We start from the raw sequence: 22355 nt of genomic DNA, 5'->3' as shown, positions 1-22355 counted from the left end.
TAAACTAAAGATGCATCCACCATCACGTAAACATTTTTTTTTTAATTCAGTATAAGACAAGCCATGTAATATTGAAAAAAGGCAGTAACATTACACACATCCTTACCAGGTTCTTTGGCTTTTTCTGTTGCAGAGGTCTGTGGATGGTTCCACAGAGGTGAAAGCACTGTTTAAATGACAGATGAAAAATTAAATTTAGTTACATATGTCTGTATTCTTTTTAGCAAGTGATGTCCGAGGGCTTGGAAAGTCAACTGCTTAACACTCAACTAAACACACAAAACAGCTGTATTTTTTCATTTATGTTTAAATCTCCAACATTACTTATGACTGAGGCACTGGAAATTTTGAGAGGTACAAAACTAAAGATACAACCACCATCATGTAAACTTTTTATTTTATTTAGTAGCCAATAAGCAACCCAAATAATACTGAGAAAAAGGCAGGAACATTACATAAAACATACATTACAGCCAAATTTGTATTCCTAAAAGCGAAAAAATTGTATATCACTTCTTTCAATATATAATGATAGGAGGTAATTAACCTTGTACTAATGCAAGTATGACCACAATGGCAATGTAAAAAAAAAATATTATTATTAAATATTAAATATTAGAACAATATATTTAAAGAGGATATGGCTTTCATTTAAACAAGGTGTAGGTGTCTCATCAGGGGTGAAAATTCATCCAATTACAACCATTTCTTTGCACAGAAATTGTTATTTATCATTGACATAGGCCTACCTGAACATGACTGCTTCACTGAAGGTTATTCGTTTTGTTAAATATTTGATGCAAAATTTAGGATGGTAATGAAAATGATCCTACCAAAATTAAAAAATACCAAGACACAGGCTACCTTAATATTGAGAAACCACCTATGACTGTTTAACTTGTAAGCTAAATCAACATCACTTTCAACATCAGATATCGTAAATAAGTAAGTCACACAACTCTAAATGTTAATTTCAACAGTTAATGAGAGTTGTAGCCCCTTTTTGGCAAGAAATACCTTCATATCAGCACTGCTCTAGATTTCTATGCATAGAAGTATTACTGTTGTCACAATTTTTATAATAATACATTGAAAGCCAAAAAGTCTTGGGCCAAAAAACTTAATTAGTAAACCCACCTTTTTCAGCCTTCTTGACACTTGCAGATTTATTCGGCATGTCTTGTGGAGACTGCTGCAAGGACGGGTCTGGGTGGAAAATTAAAGAAGATGAAGAGAACAATATCAAAACAGCACTTTATAACATAAGTGAACACTTTTTTTTTTGTTGGTGAAAGGGAAATGAGAAAGCGTTGGAGGAACATTTTCTAACAGCTTAGAAGATGCAATTTAAATGTCACTCAATGAATTGGTACTTACAATCTATTGTAAGTAATTACATTGCTGATATATTCTTTTTTATGATCACTCCCAAAATAATAATGTCATCTATAAATTTCAGCTTATTACCATGGTATAGTTAACATGCATAAGAATCTTATCCAGATTTGTAGACTAATGCCAAGTTCACATTAACTTACATGATTTAAGCCCGATTTGCAAGTCAACGACAAAAGCCCTTGATCAGAGGCAAATCGGCAAATCTGCATGGTACCAAATTAATTATTTCACTATAATTATATTAAATAGGTCTTATTGATAAAATAAAAAAATCATTGATATCGATATCTTTGTTATTGGTATCGTTGTTAAAAAAAATCTTATATTTGGCTAACACTGAAACAGTTAACATTATACAGGTGAAACTCGAAAAATTTTAATATTGTGCTAAAGTCACCTGTACCAGTAAGTTACCATAGCTAATTGTAGCTTAATCTAAATTATTACTTATAATGTTGTAACAGTCTATGGTCAGGACTAAGTTAACTAGCAAACCTAAAAGGTAGGTATCATCCTAAAAGGTAGGCTAATGATAATATAACCATTAGCCTAACCTAAATATTTAAAAGGTTATTCACCATAGAGTAATGCTGCCAGGCAGAAAGCTGGCTAATAATGTTCATTAACTGTATAGATGAGCGCAAACACTTTTGCAGCCGATTATTAAACTGACATTAAAGAAAGGCTAACGACAAAGAAGAACATTAATCAATCAGCTAGCTAGTAGTTACTTGCGAGCCAGCTTTCTATGAAGTAACTTAGTGGACATACGTTTCAGAAAAAACAAACTTAATGCATAACGGCACATCAATTGACACATTGGAGGTTGTCAGTCCACATACCAATGCAATTGATCTTTCTTTTGCCTCTTCGCATAGCCACAGAGTACATGTTAATAGTACTGCTAAGGTGATTACTTCGATGTGTGTTTTTGGACTTGGCGCGCCCCTCTTCCTCCTCCTCCTCTCTTCTGACCGGTTCAAGTCGTATGACTGCAGAGGTTGTTCTCGTTCGTAGCCTCATTTCCAAAAGGAGCTCTCTAGGGGCCTGGATTTCCAGTGTATTGTCAAAGTATGATATCTCTGTCAGAGTAAAGCGGGCTCCAAATAGTTTGATGTCATTAAGAAATTGTATAATGTTTTTGTTTGGAAGCATGATGCCAACCACAGACGTAATGTGGGTGGGTGGTGGTAATAAACGCCCCATCCAGATGACGTCAAAGGAACGTTATTTTGTTTTCAACCATATAACTGCAACTGAGACGAATGAGCCAGTTAAGAGAAATCGCTCACAAATAGATACATTTTAATTACTTCAAATCATACATGGAAGTTAAGTAGCCTTCACGATAATTATTCCCTGGACTCGAGGAACGTGTAGTTCAGTTAACGTATGCGCGTGCACACTCGGACCACGTTTGGGCGTATCCTCAAAATTAGCGCCCAAATCTTTTTTCTTCTTCGTTATTTTAATCAGCGCCCAACTCCACAGTCCCAAGATGCAAGTGGAAGTTGCATGATTGGTAACTTTAAATTGAGAGAAAATCTAACATAAAACCATGCATTTAGGAAATAAAATATTGTCTTTAACGGAGGGAAAGATAACCAAGAGGAAGACAGTCAAATTAGTTAAATGGTTACAGAAAAAGAAGCTGTTGAAAAATAGAATAAGATGCAGGTTGTGTCAGAACAAGATGAAGTTAAAGAAGAAAGGCAACTCAGCAGACATCTACAGGTGGTAAGTTATGTGCATGGTTAAGTTAATTCATGAATGTTAGTTTTATAAAAATGAGATTATGTCCAGCTGTTTCAAATAATTTGATGGCGTTAATTTATCTAAGTTACGCGAATACCAAAGATTATACAGCAGCTCTCCCTGCTGTAGAATCTATCTTTGCAGGCATAATTTGTCTGTCATAATTTACTCACCCTTAAGTTGTTCCAAACCTGTATGAGTTTTCGGTAACACTTTATTTTGATGGTCCCTCTCATTAGAGTATTAGTAGACTGTCTGCTTAATATCTGCTAACTCTTTATTGTGATGCTCCTCCAACAGATATTCTACTGACTATAAGTAACTTTGCAACTACATGTGAACTTATTCTATCCCTAACCCTACCAGTCTACAAATACTCTACTAACACTCTAGTGAGAGTTAGTAGAGATGTAGGTGCAACGTTACTTATAGACAACAGAATGTGTTAAAGGGACCATCCAAATAAAGTGAAACCGAGTTTTCTTGTTCTGCTGAACACAAAGAAATATATTTGGAGGAATGTTTGTAACCAAGCAGATGTCATCCCCCATTGACTTCCATAGTATATTTTTTTCCTACTATGGTAGTCAATAAGGGGTGAGATCTGCTTGGTTACAAACATTCCTCCAAATATCTTTCTTTGTGTTCAACAGAACAAGAAAACTCATACAGGTTTGGAACAACTTAAGGGTCAGTAAATTATGACAGACAACTTTGGGTGAACTATCCATTTAATGTTAGCCAAGACATTTAATTCAACCAACCGCATACCATTTCTTATTGAATTTATATTTTCTAAACACCTAATATTTTTTCAATTTAGGCTATGTAGGCTGCACATAATTTGTTTTTGTTTTTTTGGTTTCCTCAAGGGTGTGCCGATATAATAGCCACAGAGGCAAAAGAAGCACCAAGACTGTCAGATCAGGATCAATCTTTGAGAAGTCAAGATGCAGCCTATTTTCATGGATGACATTTTTTACAGGTAATCTAACATAAAACCATGCATTTAGGAAGTAAAATATTGTCTTTAACGGAGGGAAAGATAACCAAGAGGAAGACAGTCAAATTAGTTAAATGGTTACAGAAAAAGAAGCTGTTGAAAAATAGAATAAGATGCAGGTTGTGTCAGAACAAGATGAAGTTAAAGAAGAAAGGCAACTCAGCAGACATCTACAGGTGGTAAGTTATGTGCATGGTTAAGTTTAGACTGTCAGATCAGGATCAATCTTTGAGAAGTCAAGATGCAGCCTATTTTCATGGATGAAATTTTTTTACAGGTAATCCAAATCATACATTCAGATAAGTAATTGTACTTACTGTAGTCTCTCTCTCTCTCTCTCTCTCTCTCTCTCTCTCTCTCTCTCTCTCTCTCTCTCTCTCTCTCTCTCTCTCTCTCTCTCTCTCTCTCTCTCTCTCTCTCTCTCTCTCTCTCTCTCTCTCTCTCTCTCTCTCTCTCTCTCTCTCTCTCTCTCTCTCTCTCTCTCTCTCTCTCTCTCTCTCTCCCTCTCTCTGTCTCTATACACACACACACACAATATATATATATATATATATATATATATATATAAAACACATAGACACACATGGATTTGGAAGGCTTTGGTTCTTTAACCCACAAAACCCTGCAATGTTTGGACCTCGCTAAATAGCATGATCAGTAAAACTGTTAGGCATGCAGTGGATGGTGGCTTTCTGCAGTAGTCCATATATTAAGGCACAGTCAATGATAGACTCAATCATTTTATTTTTTAGTCACTAACATTTCTATGCTGCTCGGCATTTGTTTAATATTCAAGTAAATGTTCTTCTTTGTCAGGTTTTCTCAAGGCTTGCGAATGAGGCAGGTTGATATGAAGGCAGATGGTATTGCTAAAAGTTCAGCAACACTCTCAAAGATGTCATCCCGTGTAAGAAGAGTGTGCAGACATGCAATGAGGCGATATGAAAATAAAACAGGACAACGACTTGGAGATGAAATGGAGTCTGTTGTCATTGATGAGAACAACTTCCGCCATAAACGAAAGGTATTCTATAAGTATTAAGATGAAACTAGGGCTGTCGCGGTGAAGTAATTTCCCTTGCGGTAATTTTGAGTGGTTCAATAGACATGAATATAAATATGCGGTTTTATCGCCATTTATTTATTTTGATTTATTTATATTTATTTATTGCTAAATAATTGTTGCGATGTGGTCAGCATGCACAAAAAAAAGGAAATTTTCAATGTAACCGAAACTAAACACCGTCTCTGCACTGAAAGGCTGTCACTCAGCGCACAGTTTCATTGTTACGGCAACGGACTGTCTTAGAGTGAGTCATTTAACCGTTCATTCAACGAACACGTTCAAAAACGCAGATTCATTAAAAGATAGATGTAAAGGTGCTAATTATTTTTTAACTTTGAGCTCCACTTTTCAAGGCTCAGCTGACCAGCAATGCGTTGCATCAACTTGCATGGGTAACTCTGAAGCGGATGCTTCCCTCAATAGAGATCAATGATTGATTCAATGTGTGACTCGCTGATTTTTTTCCCTCGTGCTGTGGATGCTGACCAGCGCGACTATTCATGGTAACCTTAAACGTTAAACGAAAGATACAACAAATGTTTTGCTTTCCTTGGACACGGCAACCTTTTCACGAATATATGACCTAAAGAGAGATGCAGGTAATCATACGCGCTCAGTCCATCTCTCATTCACTGTCTGTTTCATGCAAATCTGCAAAGCCTCTGTACAAATCACCATGATACAGTCTTGTTTTCATTATTAACTTATTTAACATTCAATAAACATGCACAAAGTTCAAAACAAGAAGGATTTTCTTATGAAAAAAGAAAAAAACGCAAATATCGCGGTTCCTGCGGTTACTTGCAGTCCTCTGCGGTTGGCTTGTCATTAGCGCGGTACTACAATATTGCGGTTATCGCGACAGCCCTATATGAAACTATCTTATTTTGTTGTGTTGCGTTCTGCTACTAGAATGTGTATCAGCCCTAACTTCCTATTTGCCAACTCAAATGCAAATAATATGCTCTACAGGTTAAACTCGAGAATTTCCTGTAAAAGTTCATTTATTTCAGTAATTGAACTGAAAATAATATATTATATAGATTCATTACATGCAAAGTGAGATATTTCCAAGGGGGTAATCCACCAGCCGGAAACTGAAGACTCCCGTGCACCGCCACTGTAGCTGACCATCACCTGCTGTTAGCATTCCATTGACTCCCATTAATTTTTGCGTCACTTTGACAGCGAATAACTTTACATCTGAGGTAAATCTGAGGTAAAGGCAAAGACTCCATTCGTCCATTATTTATTTCTAAAGAAACACAACAATGTATAAAAGGCTCCATTACCTTTTATCTTACGTTATGGCCCCGTAGAAGCAGTTTTTGTAAAAATAGGCTAACGATTGCGTCATAACCACGCGACTCTCCGTCGCACAGTCGAGAAATTACCGTATAGACAGGCGGAGAAGCTCGCCGACAATCGGGGGGACGTGGAGGCATGAAGTCTAATTAAGTCAAGGGAGAAGCCCATAGAGACTCATAAAGTGGCTCCTGCTGCTAGCTCACGGACAGCTAAGGCTCACGCTCTCCGTCTCTGCGAGATTCGGAAGGGAATTATTCAGATTTCTCTCGGCACAGCTACTAGAAGACATTCAGGATGCTCACGTGACATTACGTCGTCCAGCTCAGTGTGAGCCGGCGCAGTTGCTCAGCCATCAGGAAGTGAGTGCTTCTGATTGGCTTCACTTTTCTCTGTTGAAATCTATGGGGTCGCTGTGTCCATATATTTTACTGTCTATGGATATTTCAAGCCTTTATTTGTGTTTCACTTAAAGAAACACATTCTTGATAACCAGCTGTGTCAGCATCAGCATATTTAAAATGTACAAATGTTATTTTTAAAGTAAATGTTTTTGACTTTGTTGTATATATTATAGGCTGTGATGGTCTTTTGATTAGTTCTTTCATCTTGAACATCTGATTGTTTTTAAATGACCATTGTTGGACTAATATTATATGTACTTGCTAAGTACGATTGATAGTTATTTTGTAATGTAATGTTGTAAATATTGTGTGTACCTGCCCGGGGACTGCAGATGAAAATTAGCTTCGGCTAACTCTGGTACAAAACATCTTTTCGTAAGATTAATGTATTTTGTACGTTGTCCCTGGTAAATAAATAAAGTAAAAAAAAAAAAAAAAAAAAAAAAAAAGTTATAATTTTGATGATTATGGCTTACAGCTATGAAAACCTTTTCACAATATTCTAAATTTGAATTTGGGGTTTTCATAAGCTGTAAGCCATAATCATCAAAATTATAACAAATAAAGGCTTGAAATATCTCACTTCGCATGTAATGAGTCTATATAATATATTAGTTTCATGTTAAGAAAATATGTTTTTTTTTACAGTATGCTCGTGGGAGAATATCAAACACCTGGAGACGCAAAAAGTGGGTTTTTGGGATGCTTGGAGTAAAAGAAAGGCATCGAAGACCTATCCTGAGGCTGGTCAAGAAGAGGTCCCGCCACCATCTGATTCCCTTATTGGTGAAGCATGTGCAGCCTGGGACATTAATTCTTAGTGACGAGTGGAGAGCATATAGGGGTGTTCTCAGCAATTTGGGCTACAGGCATTTCACCGTGAATCATTCAAGGTGGTTTGTTGATCCTGTAAGTGGAGCTGACACTCAGCACTTGGAGAGGGCATGGTTAACATACAAATCGACAATTTGGCGATTGAGGGGAAACCGAACTGCCAAGCTTTTGAAAGAGCATCTTGCAGTAATAGAATGGACCTACTGGCTTGGAAACAAGCATAAGAAAGGGTTACTTGGTCGTTTATTTAAGGACATTCGGGACCAGTTTCCCTGTTAGCCAATAATTGTGATTAATGTATAAAACTTTATACATTAAAAGGTGACTCCTAAGAGATATACAGGCACTTAAAATAAAGTTCATGGTGTATGTACTGAATTCCTTCTCAGCTCTTCCCAGGTATTGCTGTGGATTTGTCTGGTTTACACTGTTACACTCAGAATAAAGCAGTAAAGTTCAGATCAAACTCCATTTGTGTCCACAGTACATTGTTTGCAAAGGCTTGAACTTCCTTGTTCATATTCATGTCATTTCACAGTTATGCCACCATTAATAGCACATTGTTCATCAGTGTTTCAAAGGACCAAGTCATCACTTTAGTTGAGGGGCCACACACATGATGAAGTCATGTAAAGATAATGCTTAGTTAATAATGAGAAGTGTATTTGAATGTCAACAGAATTTATGTGCTATGATCTGTGATTGGTCTATTTTGGGGTCTGTCCATTTACCTGCAGGCTATTATGAAGACATGAACATGCTGGATAACTCAGATCACAATGAAAACACATTGTTTATCAGCGTTTCAAAGGACCAAGTCATCACTTTAGTTGAGGGGCCACACACATGATGAAGTCATTTAAAGATAATGCTTAGTTAATAATGAGTAGTGTATTTGAATGTCAACAGAATTTATGTGCTATGACCTGTGATTGGTCTATTTTGGGGTCTGTCCATTTACCTGCAGGCTATTATGAAGACATGAACATGCTGGATAACTCAGATCACAATGAAAACACATTGTTTATCAGCGTTTCAAAGGACCAAGTCATCACTTTAGTTGAGGGGCCACACACATGATGAAGTCATTGAAAGATTATGCTTAGTTAATGATGACTACTGTATTTGAATGTCAACAGAATTCGTGCGCTATTTGCTATGATGGGCCAATTTTGTGGTCTGTCCATTTACCTGCAGGCTATGAAGAAGACATGAACATGCTTTGAAACGAATCATTCGAAGAGTAGTCTTGCATGCATGAATTAATGCTTTTTTGTTATGCATGAGTTCATGATGATTCAGGTACCATAACTGTAGCTTTATCCACAATGGATAGTAAAGACAAAATTTTTTTTTGTGAACAAAGAAAACATCATGATCATGCGTAATAAATCATAATTCATGATGATGTACTCATCTTAGTTAATGTTTTAATTAAGGTGTTGTTCATCCATGAAGTCATGAATGAAAAACGTTGAACTCGTGATGATTCCTGATGATTCATGAGATATTAATGCATGAATTAATGCCTAATTCATGCATGAATTCATGATAATTCATGTACCCTTACCGTAAAGTGTTACCATTTCAAGTGATCATTTAATTTAGGCAATATTACTAATTAAAAACTGATCACAAAAATCAATTGTATTTTAATTTAGATATTTGATTATTCTGGAAATCCGATACTTTCATATTCATAATTTGTTCATTAAGGACCTACCATTGCTCAGAAATTCACTCTGTGAACAGTGAACGCACAGACACAAACTTGCCAGTTCTGTAACTTACTTAGATAATACATGGTGATTATAATACTTTTAAATACTCAACTACTCAATGCTCAATACTGTTTATTACTTATTGTCAACTTAATTTAAAGGTTGGATGTTCAATGTCAAAATTCAACATATATTACACAACACGGATCTTCATAAGTATTGTTAGAAATTTTCCGGTTCCGATTATGGTTCCATTTAAATTAACTATTATAAAGTGCTACCACCAGACCCGGAGATCGGCTGAATGGATTTGAAAATGGTAAAACTCAACTTTTTAACTCTAGGGAAGTTGGAAAATTTGCCTATTTTCAAAAAAATGAGTGTTCCTTTAAGGATTGGTGAAGGGACAGATGAGCAAATGGCTGAATGGATTTGAAAATGGTAAAACTCAACTTTTTAACTCTAGGGAAGTTGGAAAATTTGCCTATTTTCAAAAAAATGAGTGTTCCTTTAAGGATTGGTGAAGGGACAGATGAGCAAATGGTCTTTCTCCCAGATCTTCCCGTCAAGATTAGAAAGTTTATTGTTTTGTTGGATGCCATGCGTGTTGCCAGAGTTCCTGAGTTTTGGATTCACAAGGAATTGATTTCATAAGGAAATTGTTTCACTCCTTACATATTGGGAATAAATGGCAACTTACCAATCACAACATCTCGTATCTGTAGGCGTAGGAAGCTAATCTTTCCATTCAATCCCCTCATGTTAACTTTCCTCGCCAAGGAGTTGGTAAACAGACCATGCATGATTCTCCAAACAGACTCCTGCACGTTCGCCCCACCTTTAAGAGCCAGTGTGTTTACCTGAAATCATTTATGTAATTAGTTTTAAGCAGTGGTTTAATATTTTAGAACTTTAATCACTAAATACAAAGATTATTATAGATGAAATTGGTCAAAATATTCTCTCTCTTTAAAAAAAATTTATATATATAGAGCACTTAAGAAACTTATTGTGTGCTCCTGAGAAACTGTTTAGGTGCTCACACATTACAATTTCTGGCTAATCTACTGTAAACCATTTACGTTGTGTGTTGCCATTTTACTGTGGGAAAAAGGAGAGCAGAGATGCAAATGAATTAAGGAAGATGGGTTTCATTAAGTCCCCAATGTACTCATGGATAAATTTTTGTTTGTTCAGTGTCAAAAAGAAGTTTAAAATGTGCGATCAGCGGTATCCACCTTATTTTTTAACTTAAAACACTTTCATCTTATGCTGAAAACTTTGAACTGTTATAATCTTATTATGATGTCATTATCAATCACAAACAAAGTAGTTGGAAAGAAAATATTTTTACCTTATACAGCAAGCTGGACCTTGAAACATGTTGCGTTTATGCATATATATATAGTCCTACATGATAGAAAGTTTAAAGACCAGCAATTTTACAGTATTAAAAATTAAAAACTGTGTCAGTATTTTATTTCATCAGAAGTACAATTCTGTTAATCTGAAAGGTGAAAAAAAATACACCAAGAATTTTGATTTTTGGGTGAACTATCCCTTAAAGCTATTGAGAGAAAAATAAACTTATTTGGAAAATAAAAGCCAACCAACTAGGATTTAATGTTATAAAAAGAAATGCTCACATACCAATTGCTTATGGAGGTCAGGAGTACTCCGCAGATTGTCCTCCATGTTCTGTAGAGAAGTGAGATCTTTGAGAGGCAACAAATTTTGATCTAGGCCTATCTCTGTCTCCTGACTTGATTGCATACACTGGAGGGTCTTAAAGATAATTCGCATTTGGTCCATAAGCATCTCCTGTTTTGTTAATATATTACGAAGAAGAACTAAGAGGAAAAAAAGAAAAAGACAGACAGATTAGTTTTTTTGTTGTCCAAATTGTACTTGCCACACACCTATAGAAAACATAAAATGTCTACATTAAAACAAAATTTTAATTCAGAAACCTATAAGCAAAATTATTTACCAAAACACAATTGGTGTTCACATTATTTAATAAGTATAAAAACAACATTACACATGCATTCACATGGGACACAGCAAGCAGGGAGCACTACATAGCTATCAATTTTATAGAAGTGTTTTGTGCAGATGACTATGAGCATGCACCGATTAGGGATGGGGATTTTTGGCAATTTCGATCATCGATAGGTTTCAAAATCGATTAATCGAGTACTCATGGCGAGGGGCTTGTGCAAGGCCGTAATGGAGATAATAAAAATCTGTTATGAAAATGAATGTTAAATATAAAAATATGACATGCAAACATGTCTATCAAACATGAACACATGATTATAACAGTTAGATTATGATGTAGCAATGTTGCTAAAAAGAAGCATCTAAAAAAGAATAGCTGCCTGAGGTAAAGCTGACTTTATGCCAATAAACTGAAACCCGTTCTATGACACTTCCTATAATATTAATCAGATAACTTGGATACATAGCATTGACGTTAACATTACAACTTATCTGTATAAAAGGATGCATATGCCAGTGAACTAAGTTATGCACTAGCGAGAGAGAGTGAGAGTGTGAGGGACCAAGCTGGCAGGCATGAGGAGTCAAAAAATAAGTTTCCAAAAAATTTAAGTTTTTATTTACAAAACAAAAAAAACGACTAAGTTACAGAAAAAACTGAAAGTTCTGGGCCCATAAAAGAGGTCAACTTAAACAGAACATAACAAAGGCTAAACACATGAAGTAACTTAACAGACCTACTAGACTAACACATGGGGGAAACTTATATAGTGGCTGATCAGGCCATTCTGACACAAAAGGGGGTAGACAAACACATAATATATAAACAAACCACTATAACTACAACACATGTTAAACCAATGCTACCTAATATGAACTAAAGATAAATCAATTAAATAATCATAACAACAAAGTATAACTAGCAAAGAAAAGAACACAACTCAAAAATGAAATACTCTGCCACCCCCATGATTTGGGAAAACATGGCGCAGTCCAATCATCCATTCCCCTACTTAAACAACTTTGAGTCAGTTGAAAGTCCTTTTGCCTGTCGCCTGTCAGCCTGCCAGTGAACCCCCCGTAGCAACTCCCCGGAACTGGTAACTCAAAAAGAAAAGTATTAATTTCACAGAATGTAACTTAAAGATAAATGAACCTAAAATTAGCCAAATTGACAAAGTTAACTAAATGTGTGCACCCAAATGGAAAACTAAGTCAAATAACTAAAAAAACTGTTTTTAAAACTAAAATGTGTCCAGTTATTTATTTGTATGATATATAACGTGCTCAAAACAAATGAAAGAGCTACCACCGCGAGTTGTTTCCATGTGTGGCTGCTAGTGCAGCCCTCACATACTCCCCCTCTTCAGAACTCTCGCTGTGACAGCGAGAGAGGTAGTCTGCGGTCACATTGAGTTTGCCGGGAATGTGCTCTACCGTAAAGCGGAAGGGTTGCATGGCCAGATACCATCTAGTGACACGGCCATTAGTGTCCCTCATTCGCTGCAACCACTGGAGGGCCTTGTGATCAGTCTGTAATGTGAACTCCCTACCCAACAGGTAGTATTTCAGTGAGTCGAGGGCCCACTTGATTGCGAGGGCTTCTTTCTCTACTGTCGAGTATCGCATCTCCCTAGGGAATAGCTTGCGACTGATGAAAGCCACTGGATGCTGGTCACCTTGTGGTCCCTGCAGAAGGACAGCTCCAATACCCCTCTCAGAGGCATCTGTTTGCAGAATGAAAGATTTTTCAAAGTCAGGACTATAGAGGACTGGGTTCTTACCCAGAGACTGCTGAATGTCCTGGAATGCTGCCACGGCCTCCTCTGTCCACTGGACTTGGTTGGAACACCTTGATCCGGTCCGATCTGTGAGTGGGGCAGCTCTGGCTGAAAAGTTGGGGATGAATCGGTGATAAAAACCTGCCATCCCCAAGAAGGACCTCAACTGCTTCCTGGTTTGAGGCAGGGGGCAGGACTCTAGTGCATGTATCTTGTGGACTTGTGGTTTAATCACTCCATTTCCAATAATGAAACCCAGATACTCAGTCTCAGGCTTGGCGAAGACACACTTTGCAGGGTTAATAGTCAGGCCTGCTGATTGGATTAATTAATTGAATCAGGTGGCCATTTCAGGGTTAAAACAAAAACATGTCCTGTCAGGGGGTCCCTGCAGGAGAGGTTGAGAAACACTGGTTTAACTGGAGCCTCCTCTTTTAACACTATATCTGTCACGGTGAGATGTGGAGATAAACCCAAACGCACACAGTATAAAATAAGACACGGTTTAATGACAAAAACAGGAAAACAAAACCCACGAGGGGGCGGAACACAGAATACCAGACTGACTAGACTAAACTGGGAAACAAATGAACAAGAAAACAAACAAGACTTCAAGAGATGCTAACAATGACTAGATGTACACAGGGTACTCACGATCAACGTATAACAATGAACCGACACAAGACGGCAAACACAAGGGGATTAAATAGGAAGACTAATCAAACATAACAGGTGACACGGGTGAAACACTAATGACAGAATCAGGATAAAAAGGGGGCGGGGTAACGAGACAACACAAGCACATGACCAAAACACAAGGCCATGTGCTTGCACACAGAACATGGGTCTGTCATGATCCTGCCAAAATACTAGAACTCACAGACCTGATGGCAGAATCATGACAGTACCCCCTCCTTAAAGAGCGGCTACCAGACGCTCCCCAAGGAGACATTAAACGCGGGACAAGACTGATAGAGACATAGACCAGACCCAACAAAACATGACAAATAATAACAGGGGCATACAAGCGTGAACAATGACCGGGTTGGGGTGAAACATCAGAAAAAATAAACAAGGAAGGGGAGGCGGAGGGACAACAGAGTCTTTGAGCGAGAATCCAGGGTGGGTGGGCGGGACGGTGATCTTGGAACTACAGGGTGTGGGCTTAGGACGGGGGACCCGAACGGACTTGGGTGGAGTGGTGTGAGTAGACGGAGAAACAGTCCTAGGTTGAACCATGACGGGGGAAACAAACGGGAGTCCGGGGGCAGTAGAGACAGGAACACACGAGGAGACAGTCCGGGGACTTCTGACGGGGAACATGGTTGGTGATGGGACAGGACTGGGTGCCGCGCTCACGGCGACCGACTCTGGAACAGCGCTTGCCGTAGCGGGCTCTGGAACAGCGCTTGCCGTAGCGGGCTCTGGAACAGCGCTTGCCGTAGCGGGCTCTGGAACAGCGCTTGCCGTAGCGGGCTCTGGAACAGCGCTTGCCGTAGCGGGCTCTGGAACAGCGCTTGCCGTAGCGGGCTCTGGAACAGCGCTTGCCGTAGCGGGCTCTGGAACAGCGCTTGCCGTAGCGGGCTCTGGAACAGCGCTTGCCGTAGCGGGCTCTGGAACAGCGCTTGCCGTAGCGGGCTCTGGAACAGCGCTTGCCGTAGCGGGCTCTGGAACGGGCACTGGGTTCAGCTCCGAAACACCGAACACCGGCCTCTCTAAGATCCGAGCCAGACGCTCCAGATAGTCCCAGCTCAGGAAGGCAGACGGGGCGTGAACAGTCTCTAGCTGGACAGACGGGGCGTGAACAGTCTCTAGCTGGACAGACGGGGCGTGAACAGTCTCTAGCTGGACAGACGGGGCGTGAACTGGCTCTGGCTGGGCAGACGCAGGTCTCCTCCTCTTCTTCCTCCTGATTCGCGGAGCCGATGATGCCTCGGGAGTCGAACTGGGACGAGTCTGTTCTCCAAGCCTCACGAAGCCTAACCTCAGATCCTCCGGGATCACCGGCAGACAGGCAGGAGGTGACGACACCATGGGACCCTGTGACTCTCGACGAACCAAGCAGTCCACCATGTCCCGGAACGGGCGGTGGGCCAGCCTCTCCCGTTCCGCCAGAGGTGGAGGAACTTTGAGACCCGCGATGAGGTAACGGTTAACCAGGCTCTCCGGTAAAAAATTTCTCTTTGCCTCCACGGCCTGAGCATATCCTCTCAGGGACCTCTCTCCCTGGGGAGGGAAAGGAAGCTTGCCCAACTTGCTGTCGTTGATAGCTGACTGCCACCATAGTTCCTGGTCAGCTGAATGTTGTTTTAGTGGGGATGACATACTGTCCGCTGGGTTCAGAATGGGTCAGTTCATTCTGTCACGGTGAGATGTGGAGATAAACCCAAACGCACACAGTATAAAATAAGACACGGTTTAATGACAAAAACAGGAAAACAAAACCCACGAGGGGGCAAAACAGATGGAACACAGAATACCAGACTGACTAGACTAAACTGGGAAACAAATGAACAAGAAAACAAACAAGACTTCAAGAGATGCTAACAATGACTAGATGTACACAGGGTACTCACGATCAACGTATAACAATGAACCGACACAAGACGGCAAACACAAGGGGATTAAATAGGAAGACTAATCAAACATAACAGGTGACACGGGTGAAACACTAATGACCGAATCAGGATAAAAAGGGGGCGGGGTAACGAGACAAAACAAGCACATGACCAAAACACAAGGCCATGTGCTTGCACACAGAACATGGGTCTGTCATGATCCTGCCAAAATACTAGAACTCACAGACCTGATGGCAGAATCATGACAGTATCATGCTCCACCATATTTGTGCAACCTGGGTACTCTGAGAATATTTGAGGATTACATAAAGCTTTCACCTGGTTTTGTCGATCAGCCGACAGATGGCCCAAGTCATCTACCGCCTCTTCCTCCTCCACAGCTCTGATCAGCAATACCTCTGCCTTCCTCTCAGGTCTTTCAGCCCACTCCTTTAGGAGGTTCACATGGAGCACCGTGCTGGAACGTGGTCGGCCCGCAGTGGCAACTCGGTAAGTGGTGGGTCCAAGTTGTTTCTCCACCACAAATGGTCCCTGCCATTTAGCCAGCAATTTGCTGTCACTGGTAGGCAGCATGATTAGGACCTTTTGACCTGGAACAAAGGTCCTCTGCCGTGCCGACTTATCATACCAAACTTTCTGGTACCGCTGGGCCTCGGCCATGTGCTGCTGGGCAAGTTCTGCCATCTTCTGTAGCCGGTCTCTCATCTGAACAACATAGGAGATAATGTTAACACCCCCCTCACTCTGCTGGTCCCCTTCCCAGGCCTCCTTAAGCAAGGTCAGTGGTCCCCTCACCTCATGACCATACAACAGTTCAAATGGGGAAAACCCAGTAGAGGCCTGGGGTACTTCCCGGTATGCAAAAAGGAGGTAGGGTAGCCATTGATCCCAATCAGAACCAGTGTCATTGACGAACTTGCGGAGCATTTGCTTAAGGGTCTGATTGAACCGCTCCGTCAGTCCGTCTGTCTGCGGGTGGTAGGGGGTAGTTCGCACACTCTTGATGCCAAGCAGCTGGTAAACCGGTTTTAGAAGCGTGGACATAAAGTTAGTACCTTGGTCCGTTAAAATCTCACGAGGGAAACCAACTCTAGAGAAAAACTGTACCAAGGAGAATGCCACAATCTTTGCTTTGACAGATTTCAGGGGAAACACTTCTGGGTATCTAGTAGAGTAATCTGTGATCACCAACAAGTAGCGGTTTCCAATTTTGCTTTTTTCAACTGGTCCGATAATATCCATCCCAAGACGCTCAAAGGGAGTACTAACAATGGGGAGAGGTTGGAGTGGAACTCTACACGGTCTTTTCCCTGCAGTCTTCTGGCACTGAGGGCAAGTCCTACAAAACTGGGCAACATCTGCCCGCAAACCAGGCCAGTGAAAGTACCGTCTAACGCGAGCCAGGGTCTTGTGCTTCCCTAGGTGGCCAGCCCAGGGAACAGAGTGACCCAAGAGAAGTACGGTATCTCGGGCCACCTTGGGAACCACTAGCTGCTTAGCTGGTCCATGTTGATGATAAAGAATACCATTCTGCAGGAAATACTCCTCTACGCAACTGTACTCAAACTTACTCCCCACCACTCTCTCTTTAGCGCTACACAATAAAGTCACTAGGCTGGGGTCATCGTGTTGCATCTGAACAATGTCTGATGGGATCTTAAAACCCAGTGGTAAGTCTGGAGCTACTGCAACTGGGGATTTTATGACTGTGTGCTGGAACCTCTCCTGTCTCTTTTGCCTGCGTGACTTTCGGGGTTTCTCTGGTTGAGTGTCCAGGTCTGCATCATAAAAAGGCAGGGCACTGAGGGTAACAGAGGGCTCCTCCACCAGCTTGGCTTGGGCTCTAGTTACAGCAACATTGCAATTTTGAGGTTGGTTTAACAAATCAAACAAGACTGGCAGGTCACTACCCAGCACTACTGGAAAAGGAAGGTTGTCAGCAACTCCAATGTTCAACAGGTAGGGTTGTCCTTGTACTTCAATGTAAACATCAGCAGTGGGGTAAGGTTTCCTATCACCATGTACACAGCAGATGGGAATGGTTTCAAGGGTGCGGACAACATTAGATGGTACAAACTGCCTGTGCACCAAGGTCTGATCACTGCCAGAGTCAATTAGGGCCTTCAGAGCTTTACCATTAACTCTGACCATTGTCATCTTCATGGATTGATTGCTGTAATATTTACGGTCATTTTCCCATGGCACAACACACATCTGAGTGAGCTTAGCAGGGTTCTTTGGGCACATTGGTTTTGTGTGACCCTCTTGGCCACACAGATAGCAAATAGGCACTTTACTAGACCTTTGTGTATTTGTTGGCTGGTTCTCCCTCAGAGGAGCCTTACCCACACCTGGTATTGCCCTCTGATGGTATTGAGAGGATGTGGGCCTGCGGGTGTCTTTTGTAGCCTTCCAGGTGGAGTAGCTCCACGGTTGTCCTTTCCTTCTTGCAGCCACAAACACATCAGCCAGTGAAGCAGCTTTTGCAGCCGTTGAGGGATCGTGTTCCCTGATCCATACCTGCAGCTCAGGAGATAGCATCCACAAATACTGCTCCAATATAATAATTTCACCAACAGCTTTAACAGTTTTACCTCTGGGTTGGATCCACTTCCCATAAAGCTCCTTCAATCTTACATACAGCTCCTTGGGACTTTCACCAGGATCAATATCTGCTGAACGGAATCTTTGCCTGTAGGTCTCTGGGTTAATGTCATATTTATTGAGAATGGCATCTTTAACACAGTCATAATCATGAGCATCATCTAGGTCCATATTCACATAGGCCCCTCTAGCCTTACCCGTCAACAATGGAATAAGGCGGAAAACCCAGTCAGCCCTAGGCCACCGACATGCTGCTGCAATCCTCTCAAAAGTTATAAGAAAGTGTTCAATATCATGCTCTGTTAATTTCTCTAATCTGGGCTCTGGGGGGAACCGAAACTGACCTGATGAGGCAGTGGATGGAACACACTCTGGTGCTGGCTCTGTTTGATCTTGGGGCCCAGGTTCAACTGAGTCCAGAGCTGTTGATGTGTTCGCTGAAATCGGGGAAGTGCGAGCTTGCACCTCAAGCTGCAGCAGTTGGAACTGATGTTGAAGTGACCTAAACCGCTGCTCCTGTCGCGCAGACTCCTCCCTCAGTCGAGCGTCACGAGCCTCTTGCTGGCCCATGTGGGCACGAAGAATGCTAGCCAAGTCCGACATCGTTGGATCTCTGCTTTCTTCACCCTCAGTGCCTGTGACTCCTCCTGAAGCTCCATTGTCAGTGCCCTCTGCTTGCTCCTCTTGTACAGTCTGTTGTTCCTGAGACTCCCCTCGATTTCCTCTTCCTCTCCTTCCTCCACACTGCATTACTCCAAAAAAAAAGAAATGGAGAGGTTGAAAAAAAAACACAATAAAAATGACTCCTCAACTGGCTGATCCCACCGCTGCCACCATATGTGAGGGACCAAGCTGGCAGGCATGAGGAGTCAAAAAATAAGTTTCCAAAAAATGTAAGTTTTTATTTACAAAACAAAAAAAAACAACTAAGTTACAGAAAAATCTGAAAGTTCTGGGCCCATAAAAGAGGTCAACTTAAACAGAACATAACAAAGGCTAAACACATGAAGTAACTTAACAGACCTACTAGACCAGGGGTAGGCAAGTTCGGTCCTAGAGAGCCGCTGTCCTGCAGAATTTAGTTCCAACCCTAATCAAACACACCTGAACAAGCTAATCAATGTCTTCAGGATTACTAAGGCTAATAGGCAGGTGAGGTTTTTTTCAGTGTTGGAGCCAAACTCTGCAGGACAGCGGCTCTCTAGGACCGAACTTGCCTACCCCTGTACTAGACTAACACATGGGGGAAACTTATATAGTGGCTGATCAGGCCATTCTGACACAAAAGGGGGTAGACAAACACATAATATATAAACAAACCACTATAACTACAACACATGTTAAACCAATGCTACCTAATATGAACTAAAGATAAATCAATTAAATAATCATAACAACAAAGTATAACTAGCAAAGAAAAGAACACAACTCAAAAATGAAATACTCTGCCACCCCCATGATTTGGGAAAACATGGCGCAGTCCAATCATCCATTCCCCTACTTAAACAACTTTGAGTCAGTTGAAAGTCCTTTTGCCTGTCGCCTGTCAGCCTGCCAGTGAACCCCCCGCAGCAACTCCCCGGAACTGGTAACTCAAAAAGAAAAGTATTAATTTCACAGAATGTAACTTAAAGATAAATGAACCTAAAATTAGCCAAATTGACAAAGTTAACTAAATGTGTGCACCCAAATGGAAAACTAAGTCAAATAACTAATAAAACTGTTTTTAAAACTAAAATGTGTCCAGTTATTTATTTGTATGATATATAATGTGCTCAAAACAAATGAAAGAGCTACCACCGCGAGTTGTTTCCATGTGTGGCTGCTAGTGCAGCCCTCACAGAGAGATGCAAGAGAGCAATATGACCGTCTCAAATAACTCAATCATTGTCGGGCATTACACTTGAGCATGAAACTAAACATGTAATATGCAGCACAGTCAGCATAATAAATGTTAATATCCCAACGCATCCTATATTAGATTTAGATGTAGCCAACCCAGACATCACTATGTGACTTCGAAGCCATGCATTGCTCTCTTCTCACGTCTATACTTTGAACCTCATGCTGTTGCAAGCTAAAAAATAAGAGCTCATGGTGCCGCTCAAAGTTGCTGTAACTAATCAGATTTTTTTTCCATGATTATTTCATGATCGATCATTGCTGTCAAGGCTGAGTACTCGATCGCTGTTGCACATCTCTAGCACAGATTGCGGAAAATCGCTGGCCATGTGAATTAACCAAAATCAGACGATCCGAAGGCTAATCCCATGACACACTATTAGTGCATTCTCTGTGTGAGAAGGGCTAAACACTAATATACTCACACATTTGGTGACTGGATGTTTGCTCGATGTCCGTGGTCTGGTGTGGCTCAGGGAGCCTTTAAGGTTCGGAGTGCCTTTTTTTATGGATCTCTTTACTTTTGTGGGCTGGTCTTCTGACCTCAACGTTGGCATGGCTTAAAAGGGTCTCAGTGCTTGATTTACTTGATGTACAACTCTCAGAGAGAACATTCCAGCCTGAGGATAACATAGCAATGCTGTTCTGCTGACTTGAGTGGATCTCAGGAGTGCTGTGGCAATCTGCATACAAGTCAGGACTGTAGCAACTTGGGAGAAGATTGGGACTCTTTTGGCCATGTGGACGAAGGTGACGACTGCTTTGGCCATGTGGGCTAACATCATGGCTTCTTTGGCCATGTGAATGAAGGTCTGGACTGCTTTGATCACGTGAACAAAGGTCAGTTCTGCCTTGGCCACTAAGGTGGAGGCTGTCTACTGCAGGAGAAATCTGTTCCCTAGAGATCACTGGAGCATTAGGCAAGGCATACCTCCTGCAAAGTACAAAAATTCTTAGTCCTTTAACAGCTTTGATAAAATGCACTGTAATTTAAAAAGGCTGATGCTTCTTACTTTTTTTTGGACTTTGTTCCTTTAATGCCTTTCATCTCATCATTGCGGTGGTCAGGACTACCGTGGAAGAGCTTAGGGCAGTTTGGCTTTCCTGGGTCTAATTTGTTGGCATGTCTAGCAATTTTCGGAGCATCAGGTATAGAATACCTTCTGCTTAAAAGTACAAAATGTCTTAGTCATTTATCTGCTGTGATAAAATACATTATCATTATAAAAAGCAGAAGCTTCCTACCTACCCCTTTCTTGATTTTGGTTCTTTCAGGTACTCTTCCATCGCATTATCATCGTCGTCGTCTTCTCCAGGGAAAAGAATGTTCTTGGGTCTAACATCACATTTATCAATTTCAAGATAGGCTTTTATATGTAAATGTGGTGAAAAACAATAAACAAACAAACTAAAACCTTACATTCTTTTTCTTTGAAATGCAATTGGTGAGTCTCCTCCATCGGTCTGATCAATGTCTGTGTGATCAACAGCTAGAGGAAGTTTACGTCTAGCTTCCTTGTAGTCATCTGGAAAAACAGCATCACAAAAATAAAATTACAAAGTCAAACTGTGATTTTAACTATAACTTATTACTTTTAACTTATTACTTATAACTATTCAATTTGAAGAAAGTGGTGGCAAAACAACTCACTTGACGTGAAAATAATTCTGGCCTTATGGGGCTTCCAGTCATCTCCAGGACTCTCCTGTGATTTCACTGCTTTGGTTATATCAATCTTATTTGGAGGCCACATGCAATCTCCATTATTAATCCAGACTGAAAGCACAACTTCTACCTCATTTGTCTTGTCAAAGACAACAATGTGAAACATCTAAAGAGACAAGAATGACATTCCTCAGCCAACTATTATACACAAGCGTCTTCAGAGTTATTTCTCTTGATGCAGGAGTGGAACAACAACAAATCTGTTTCGGAATGGCAATCTCACATACTTCTGCAGCTTCTTTCCTGTCATGAAACACTTGACCTTTGTGGAGAGGT

The 22355-nt window shown here is 40.6% G+C and overlaps 1 protein-coding gene across 1 annotated transcript in view; it reads right to left on the bottom strand.

The window, feature by feature from the left end:
* LOC143718467 (uncharacterized) overlaps positions 1 to 22084 on the bottom strand; it is a 28096-nt gene extending 6012 nt beyond the window's left edge. Inside the window, exons 1-6 of the mRNA XM_077209528.1 lie at positions 22005 to 22084; positions 21603 to 21879; positions 21367 to 21516; positions 20779 to 21287; positions 11137 to 11336; positions 10187 to 10346 (exon numbers count right to left, since the gene is read on the bottom strand). Of these exons, the coding sequence (XP_077065643.1) occupies positions 10187 to 10346; positions 11137 to 11336; positions 20779 to 20782 (364 nt within the window). The 5' untranslated portion in view covers positions 20783 to 21287; positions 21367 to 21516; positions 21603 to 21879; positions 22005 to 22084. The remainder of the gene's footprint in view (positions 1 to 10186; positions 10347 to 11136; positions 11337 to 20778; positions 21288 to 21366; positions 21517 to 21602; positions 21880 to 22004) is intronic.
* Positions 22085 to 22355: the final 271 nt, after the last annotated feature.

The sequence above is a fragment of the Siphateles boraxobius genome, unplaced genomic scaffold (genome assembly GCF_051911475.1).
Source record: "Siphateles boraxobius isolate OS27281-9 unplaced genomic scaffold, OSU_SipBor_1 61, whole genome shotgun sequence".
Classification (NCBI taxonomy): Eukaryota; Metazoa; Chordata; class Actinopteri; order Cypriniformes; family Leuciscidae; genus Siphateles; species Siphateles boraxobius.
This window is presented reverse-complemented; position numbering and strand designations above follow the sequence as displayed.